The 9,635-nt window shown below is 39.4% G+C and overlaps 1 protein-coding gene across 1 annotated transcript; it reads left to right on the top strand.

Annotated features, from left to right (window-relative positions):
- Positions 1 to 1,506: 1,506 nt before the first annotated feature.
- Positions 1,507 to 9,402, top strand: pnp5b (purine nucleoside phosphorylase 5b). Its single transcript, XM_085141494.1, has 6 exons — positions 1,507 to 1,641; positions 4,001 to 4,170; positions 4,624 to 4,727; positions 5,837 to 6,012; positions 7,164 to 7,354; positions 8,447 to 9,402. The coding sequence occupies exons 1-6, from the start codon at positions 1,622 to 1,624 to the stop codon at positions 8,659 to 8,661; spliced, it is 876 nt and encodes a 291-aa protein (XP_084997620.1). The 5' UTR covers positions 1,507 to 1,621; the 3' UTR covers positions 8,662 to 9,402.
- Positions 9,403 to 9,635: the final 233 nt, after the last annotated feature.

Below are 9,635 nucleotides of genomic sequence, written 5' to 3' on the forward strand. Positions count from 1 at the left end.
ATTCAGTTTGCTGCAGTGCTTGGGATCATTAACTGTCGAATACTTTGGTATACAGTGTAGGTCATGGTCAACTCATTAACCGTGAGGTGTCCAGGTCTTGTGTTTACAAAACAAATCCAAATGCATCACCCCCTGTGTTTGACAGATGGCTTTTTTTTTTTAAATGGCCTGATAAATATAAAGATAAAACCTTGGAATTGAAAGTGGGTTTACTTTTCTTTTTCTTTTAAATGACTGTATCTTTAGAAAACAATTGCAAGCTGTTGCTTAAAAAAACAAAAACAAACAAAAAAACTTTCTTTCATAAAAACTTTATTAAAAGCGAAACATTTGCACACAGAACCCAGGACAGCTCACACTGCTAAGTAGTGCCACATGGGAATGTACAACCTTGAGACTTGGGACAATCGCCCCTCACTATCGCAACACTTACAGCTTAAAATCTTCTGAGTTCGTTTTCCTGTGAATCAGTTCATCCCTCCAAACACAGATCGATGATAAACTAGAAATTTTCATTGTTTCAAGTACATGAAGAAATGCCTCTTACCACGTGTGGCTAAGTTACTCTGGAAAGTTGATTTTCCTTTCCCTACTATTTGTCAACAAAGTCTGTAGGCGGTAAGCTTTCTGAGCTGTGACAATTTATTCCTTCTAATATTTCTAGTAAATACTAGAATAAATTAAAATATGCCGGATATTATGTAGCTTATGGTCCTTGTATCACGTGCAGAGCGATTGCATCAGCACCAAAATCTCCACAACCACGTTCTTGAATGGGGTCCGGTGCTGCCTTCAAGTCCTGTGGGAAATTTGACCAATGTTTTAATGCTTGTTCAAAAAGCTAAAGAATAACTCCCAACATCTTACCTTCAATCCCCTTTTCAAATAGTATAACAATAATATCCCTCAGAAACATTTGCTTGTTTTTGATCCCGTTATTAAAAATTTTGTTGTTCTTTATCTATCCCAAAGTGGGCATATTCTTGTGTGCGCAGCAGATAGTTTTATTTGGGTGTAAAAACACGCTAAATAAAAGCTCGAGAAAGTTAATAAAGTGAGGTAATATAGAATATATGAGCTAAGTAAGTAAATTTAAATGGTTTATAATAAAAGGCTAACAAGTTTAAGTCATCTTAAGGGAATATTATATATAATTAATAAAGAATGTCTTACAGTTGGTATATTTGGACAAATGCGTATTAATAATTTGTAGTTATTTTTTCAGTTTCATTCTTAGTATTAGAGGTGTATTTCAGTCAAAGTGGGAGCAGTCTCACTAATTTCCTTTTGTAACAAAAACAGAGGACGGATTCCGGGCACTCAAGAGGCTGCCTCGTGTGGATTTTTGTCTTAATTCCACACACATCCTTCCTTATGTCGACGCGCTGTATCCTGAACGCAGCACCGATTGCTATGACTACTTGTGTTAACCAGTGCATCAGAGGCACACGCCTGTGGGTGGACCAATCAGAGCCTCCGATGTCATGCCATGCCAGCAGTGACATAGAAGTGTGGGGGTGTATATCTAAAACCGGTACCACATCAGGAAACCCGGATAATACCGACAGGACTCACTCCAACACAGAACAACCTGCTGACTCCATCTGAATCACATTCCATCATGTCTGAGTTTATCTCTGGGTGAGTGAACTATTCATACCTTCCTTTTGTATTCGTATTAAAGACTAAAGACACCTGTGTGTGATTGGAACTACTCGTGTAGGCAGACTCTATTTATGATGTATTAATCCCTCAAATACCAAATACTCGCACCTCTAGCATACGTTTTCTGTGTGGAGGCTGGATTAACTTTGTGTAGTCCATCACCGGGTTTCTATTCTGTTGAATGTGTATAGATGCTTCTGTCGAACATCAATAAGGAAACTAATATCCTCAAACTGCTTAATTACGGTGGTCCTGATTTTTAAAAAATTAAAAAAAAATAGATAAATAAATAAACTGCCTGGGGCTTTAACATCTCTCCGCTCCGCTGGCAGTTTTCCTGAGTTCTTCCGCAGTCTTTGAACGCGCAATTACGCGCGGAAGAGCTACAACGTGCCCACCGGCACTGATGGATGTGGCGGAAAAAACCCACACGAGATCCTCCGTGACGTCACTGAACCCTCTGTCCCATTACTGGCACAGGAAGGTGGTTTATTCACATTGAACACACAGCGTAATCTCCTCGTTGCCGTAATGCTTCCTTCATGGCGCAGTTTGTTTCATTTGACCACATGTGCGACCAATGAGGTGTCCGTGAGTCAGCTACAGGCTCCACCACCATCACATAAAAGTGTGGGCTGGGTTAGTGACGGAGCGCACGTACCACTTTGAAAGAGGAAAAGAATGAAAACATTGCAACGATTGAACAGAAAGATTAGAACATCATTTTTGTTTGTTTTATTCTGTTTTTTTAAATGTTGATCGCGTAAAAAAGAACAGATCTTCACTTTCCCTCGATTTCTATATTATTATCGTTTTTTATCCTTATATAAAATAAGCATATACTGCCATTATTATAGTGCTTTTTTAGTACACATTTCACTGCGTGTTGTACTCAGAACTATGTATGTGACAAATAAAGGATCTTGAATCTTGTCCTGCTTAAAACACCTGATCGAAGTAGCATCATTAATAGACCCACTCTACCACCTGGGCCACAGCTGGTCCAACAAATACAAAATCAAAAAGGAAAAGGATTTTTCCAACTACCGTGAAGCTTCTTTCTGAACGAAAAAGAAGTCTTCGTAAGGTGCTTTAGGGATTCAAAAGGCGGGATCAACTCCCAAACTCTTCAGTTATTCTTGTGGTAATTACACTGTGGTGATTTTAATTACAATAGCTCCACTTGGGTGGGTGAGTGGGGGAAGGGTTGGGATGTTTTGTACCACTAATGAAATGATTTAAAACACATGTGATATTTAAAACTACATGTGATATGTACATTGATGATTGGCATCCACTCTACAAATCAGTGCCTTACCATATGTGGTTAAGGCCTCTCCATCTACTGCATAGGATGAGGGGGGTGGCCAGAGGGCAAGCATGCAGTGAAGCTAATTTGGAAATAATTGGTGTGTAATAAGCAGAATAAACAAGTTCTCTGATGCTATCTTGCTGAGCCCCTTTTTATGCTAATATTCAGCTTTAATAAGACACTTCCCCAGTCTTTGTGAATGGGTTATATATCGGATGAGCCTGTTAACAGCTCACTTTGATCCGGTTAAAGATAAAGTGTTTGTAGAAAAGAGCACAGACAGGTTAAACAATATTTAGTTTGCTTTTGATTAAACTATTTGCTTTGGGGGTTGTTTTTAAAGTTTTATGTTATTTCATTGGTTCTATTTCATGTGGAACAACCTAGTGGCTGTAATCAAGTGGCTTTTTATTATTTATATAGTTTTAAAAAACGTAGCCATCCTCAGGAAATTAACAGGGTTATAAGTAAAGTTAAAGAGCCGTGCTGGTGGGCGAGATCAGAGCAAAGAAGGCAGAAAACCGTCAGTGTTGATGTGAGAATTGACTCCTCAAATGTACAGACAAACAAAACTGAACAATAAAAGGTGCATCGATGTTTGGCTGAGAAACATTTCATTCTGTTTACATCACACAGGCATTTCACTCAACCACCTGACCGTGACACACTGCATGTTTGCACAATAACAGGATATTTAGTGTGTTTGTACATGTCTGTTCAAGACATTCATTTCAGCTCAGGAACTGTACAGGATACTCCTCCTTACAAATTGCATCGGCTGAAATGGCAAATCACTGTTATTTCCTGGTAAAGGAAAGCTGTATGCAGTATGAATTTGTGTGTAAGAAGACTAAAGCCTCTATGTCAGACCTTTGAGATAAATACTATAAATAAAAACTGACTTTGTTTGTGTGCCCTCACATGTTAGGCCACGTTCTGCTTTGAAACACTGCATAACTTCATGTTTTCATATGTGACCACACACTTGGCTGATGTATTTTGTTTTCTTCTGTTGCTTTCCAGCGTCAGCTATGAAGAATGCAAGACCACAGCTGATTGGCTGCTGTCGAACACACAGGTGCGGCCGATTGTGGGAATCGTGTGCGGTTCAGGCCTGGGAGGTCTGGCTGAAATGATCAAGGACCCGCAGATCTTCAAATACAGCGATATTCCCAATTTCCCCCGGAGTACAGGTATCCACATCCTCCAGCTGTTTGGGAAACACAACTGATTGTTTGCGTGTGTGTAAGAGTGTGTGTGTGTGTGTGTACATGCACATGCGTGACCTTGATTCAACACAGTCCCACGGCACTTTATGAAACAGTCTTAAGATTTAATCTGCTGATTTTTTTATTCTTGGACATGAATTGTCATGACACTGCTCTTAAAAAGGGAGAGTTAATCCATATAAACTGTTCAGTTAGAATTAGGAAGTACAAATACTGTATTAGGTGTAGAAAAAGATCATGTTTTGAGTTAAAATATAATAGTTGCCACTTTTTCTACTTTTAGAGCTTCATCTTCTTCATTGTCAAATCCAGCTTTCCAACTGTGCTGACTCATGACTACTTCACACTTTGCCATAAGATTGGGCTGTGTTGTGAATTGCACTGGGGTCTAACAGTGTGTGTTTGTGTGTGTTGCAGTGCATGGTCATGCTGGCCGGCTCGTGTTTGGAACACTAAAAGGGAAGCCATGTGTATGCATGCAGGGCAGGTTCCACCTGTACGAGGGCTACCCCATCCAGAAGGTGAGTAGAGACAAAAAGCTAACACGGGCAATAAAAGCTTGTCGTTTTTTTGTTATCAGGGTCTTCTGGACTAGAGCAGGTTCTTCCATTTAGAGGACGTTCCATATATTCTCACAGGGTCAATAAGTTGTATTCAGTCAGAGGACAAAAGGAAACCTGAGGCAGGGGTGGGGAGAGGAAGTACACAGTCACAGTCATTTCTGGATGGCTGAACATTGTAAATGTTCTGTATCGATATTCCACACCCGATGTTAGCTTTGTGGTTTGTGAGTGTTAGCAGCACTTAAGTCCCAATACTTTAAACCCCTGTAGTCCGTATCATAAAATGCTAAATTAAAGGACTGTATCCCTCACACAACACAGCAGATGTTTATTCTAATGTATGTTTTACCTAATCACACAATAGAGATGAATTAGATTTGTTATACAAGGTTTTAGAGAGATTTGCTCATAATATACCTCCAATCATACAGATACAAAATGTGGATGAATAAAATTTTGTCTGTACTCCAGAAAGATTTGAATAAAAACATTTTAAAAACTCAGCAGGAACTTTTTTCCCCTCAGACACTGGTCAGGATTATACAGGGTTATCCACAGGCTTTTCTGTCCAGTGTTTACAGTGGAACAGTTTATCTAGTAGAAAGTTATTCCCACAAAAAGTGCCAACTCGGAGCTTTGCAGACAAAAACATCTGCTGAGCATCTCAAATGTAAATCTCAGGTTTCTAAGGCTTCTGGAAGATTACTCAGTCCCAGACTTTTGCTGTGGAGCGCATGGAGACTAAACAATGAGAAAATTAGCGTTCTCTCTGACTTGGATGGCTCCTTAAATGTAATGTTGATCTAAGCTTGTTATGTCGACTGCTCTCAGGAGAAGACAACTGTATTCAGGTTACCAGTGTAGGAAATTTCTTTGTGTGTATTGTTACATCAGTGTGTTAATAAATAAAGGTGAATTTCCTAAATCGTTAACTGAGAGCAGTTTTCTTCCACACATTTCATGTCTCTTGTGTTATTCAATGTTCGCTTTGCATGAGGTTTGCTTGTTTGTCTTATAACGTTAACATACGTTTTTTTGTGTGTTTTATATTCACTTATTTATACTAGATCACATTGCCCATGCGCGTCTTCAAGCTGATGGGCGTAGAGACGATGATAATGACCAACGCAGCCGGAGGCCTCAACCAGGACTACAAAGTGGGGGACATCATGGTCATCAAGGACCACATCAACATGCCAGGGTTTGCTGGGGTCAACCCGCTGTCTGGACCCAATGATGACAGGTAGGTGGAGGTGAGGGAGGGGTAGAAGCAGATATTGAAGATAGCATTTTTTGGTTTGAAGCTTTTCTGGCTAATTTTTTTCTCGGTACATTAAGCATTAATTTTTGCTGTTCCAGTCATTGTTAACATTTCCCTGTAGCTATGAAAGTCAACCAGTCCACTATCAGTCTAAGGGCTGTGCACTTCTGTTGTTATAAATAAAGCAGGCTGAATGTGAACCTGTGTCACAAGAAGCGTTGGGGAAGATTTCCTCTGAATTAAAAACAAACTGTTATGAATGAGCCGTTGTTTAGCTCAGTATAAACATTTAGACAGACCGACCGCTAAAATCATTAACAAGACCTTGGAAAATGCCTCACCCTGGTGCTACACTCTCAGTTTACACATGGTTGAAATTTAGTCACAGTAAAAGTAGCCCTGGGGCCACAAGAGAGTCACCTTTCGGACTTAAATTTGTTCAGGTTGAACCTTGGTACAAACACATTTACATGAATGTTAGAAAAGATGCGCTGCAGTAACAGAATTTGCTCATTCTGTTACTTATTTTATCATAACTGCCTACTGTCCTCCTAAAGATTGCAAATTTTATGTTTGTAAGCAACTCATGGTCCCCAAATCATTTGGTTAAATATTTCAAGTGAGGGCTACACCGTCACTGTGCAAACAATTGAGCTGTTCTAAGTTCCCTCCTCCACCATGACAAATGTGCATTGTTGGGCCCTCCTACACAAAACTGTGACTCTTCAGACCTTTAACAACAATAGGCATTTGATTTTTAGGGTCAGCAAGTATGCCTGTTGTTTAGGGTGGCTTCACACTGGAGGCTTTGCATGACATTATTTAATGCTGGCCACAGAGCCAGGTTGAGACATTAACAACTGCCAAGTGGGGATGTCGTGGTTTATTTAAAATTATGATCAGCTTATGTTGGTCTGTTATAATGAACATAGCACATTCTTATCTCTGTAAGAGATGCTGAAAGATAAGACAATTTGACTGATGAAAAATATCCTTTGTGAGCTTTTTATCTTCTTATGATCACATTAAAAAACTCTGAGTATCTATTTGTTGGGTAACTTCAGTATTGAGTCATAGCTGTGTAGATTCCTGTCTTTTGTTGTGTAGATTCAACACTCCTGTTCTCCCTTCAGGTTTGGCTTGCGTTTCCCCTGCATGTCTGATGCCTACGATCGCAAGTTCCGGCAGCTGGCACACGACGTGGCGGTAGAGCTGGGCTTTAGTGAATTTGTGCGTGAAGGCGTGTACTGCGTCCTCGGAGGCCCCTCCTTCGAAACCATCGCAGAGTGCCGCATGCTGCACATGCTAGGCGCTGATGCTGTCGGTGAGTTTTAAATGTTGCTCTCTCACACAAAAACACATCGACTTCTGTTTTAATATTTCGACGCGCCTCACATTGTCCCTAACCTGAATCACCACAACTAAAAGCAGATATCTTTTTGAATGAATGGAGATCTGATCTGATCCAAAACCTCCCCAATTTCAATATATACATTAAGTTTTCACAAAGAATTACCAAAAGCAAAAGGATTATTTTGGGAGTACGCATTATAGTACGATACACAGGCAGGTAATCTCGTACCAGTCAGGTAGAGCTAGTTCCAAAAGGGACTGTCAAAAAAAACTAGCTAAGCAAGGAGACAGAAACAAAGGCTCTAGTGTCACAGCAAACTCATATAAGCCAGTAAAGAATCAAGGGAATGGTCAGAAGACATGGTTCTCAGTCAGAAAGGATGGATTTCTTGCTCTAGGATGGATATTAGTTGCTTATTTAGGAGAAGAATTCAGATAATAGTCTTGTTCAGGATGGAGGGTGAAGCAGAGTTCAAAAATAAAGCAGTCAGTTTACTGGTTGATCGAGGTTCCTACTCTCATCTGTCTCTGCAAACTGTGTGTCGTGGTTGAAAGAATAAAATCACAGATCCATGTTTACCCTGAGAGATAAGGTGAAGAGCTCTGTTACTCGTGGGGAGCTCAGGGTCAGTGCTTGGGCTTTTAGGAGGCCTGTTGAAAGTCTTATCAGATTAATTTACTTCTTAAAGGAGCGGCTTTAATCGATCAAGCAGTCTCTTTTATAATACAATATGCAGAATAGGCCTTTTTCAGATGTAAGGCAAAGGAAAATTCTTGTTAGGGACTGCAAAACACAAACAAGGCATTTAATGGATAAAATAATAATCAACATATCAGCATACCTCACACAGACGAAACATCTCATCCCTCTATAGAAAAAGATTGCCCACATTACACTAATATACCCAAAACTACGTCCATATGTACAATACTAAATAAAATCTGACAGTTAAATAATTTCATATTTGTTCTTCTAGTTTAAGCATAAGCTTTATGCCATTTAATTAAGGAAGTATATTGAGAACATCAGCGTTATAACTTACCTTTTCAATTTTTAATGCAGGGATGAGCACAGTACACGAGGTGATCGTCGCCCGCCACGCCGGGATGCGCTGCTTCGCCTTGTCTCTGATCAGCAACCGCGCAGTGATGGACTACGACAGCCACGAGAAGGCCAACCACGAAGAGGTCCTGGAGACGGGCAGGCTGAGGGCCGAGCAGATGGAGAAGCTCGTGTCCACCATTGTGGCTCAGCTGGAGCATAACATCAATAACTGATAGATGAGCTGGTGGCCACCGTCACTGCACTTGATCTCTGCATCACAGCTAGAGGATTTCTATCAAAACGCTTAGCTAAAAGCAATTTTTAAAGCACAATGCTTGTAGTATGATGAACTACTTTCTTAGCAAAACTTTTTAGTCTTATGAGCTTGGAAACTGGTCCACATAATAAGCTTTGTTTACATTTACACTGCACAGATACTGTGTTAGTTCTCTTGACTATTTCCTGCTGTAGTATACTGTACTCTGTCCAGCTGCAAAGGGATTCAGTGAAACAGTATCGTGTTATAAAACCTAAATTATTAACCTATTTATTTCTCATTTTCTTACATTCCCTCACATCAACTATTCGCTAATATGAAAAACAAATGATATTCACATTTTTTTTATTTAAGAGGACCAACTCATTCAGCATACGTTCCTGTCAATTTGACTAAAGTGGTAATAATGTTCCTTTTTTTGTAGAGAAAATGTAAATTATAAACTATTTATAGAAAATGTATTTAAGTAGGTTTTTTGTATTTGTTTTTTTTAAAATGTATAGACTACATTAAAGAAAGAGACATGGCACAGTTATGAAAGAAAGTAGATTAGATTAAAAATGTCTTGCCATTTCCTGTCACTGTGTAAACCAACAGGCCGGCTGTGCGTCAGCCTGTGCTTTTAGTGGTACTTTACTAAGATCTGTAACAACTATAGCTCAGCTTTTACAATAAATTACTCTGTTGGAAAACTAAAGTGGTTTTTGTGTGCTGCGTTCGAAACTGTAGGGCTGAATGTTTCTGTGATCAATCACAGGATGTCTCTCTTCAGTCATCTTGAAATGATTTAAATCAATCTTCATTTTCATGCTAAACCATTAAGAGACTCAAAATTAAAGTAATGTTTTTTTTTGTTATTCGTGTGCAAACATTTCCTGACTGTTCTCACCTTTTATTTGTGAAGTTAGTGTCTTTCATTCAAGTATTTTT

Source organism: Neolamprologus multifasciatus, chromosome 18 (assembly GCF_963576455.1).
Source record: "Neolamprologus multifasciatus chromosome 18, fNeoMul1.2, whole genome shotgun sequence".
Classification (NCBI taxonomy): Eukaryota; Metazoa; Chordata; class Actinopteri; order Cichliformes; family Cichlidae; genus Neolamprologus; species Neolamprologus multifasciatus.

Bases quoted from the DNA above. Each gene is read 5' to 3' on its own strand.
- pnp5b (XM_085141494.1), top strand. From the start codon at position 1,622: ATGTCTGAGTTTATCTCTGG. The intron at 1,642-4,000 runs GTGAGTGAACTA...GTTGCTTTCCAG, and splicing joins ATGTCTGAGTTTATCTCTGG to CGTCAGCTATGAAGAATGCA. The intron at 4,728-5,836 runs GTGAGTAGAGAC...TATTTATACTAG, and splicing joins AGGGCTACCCCATCCAGAAG to ATCACATTGCCCATGCGCGT.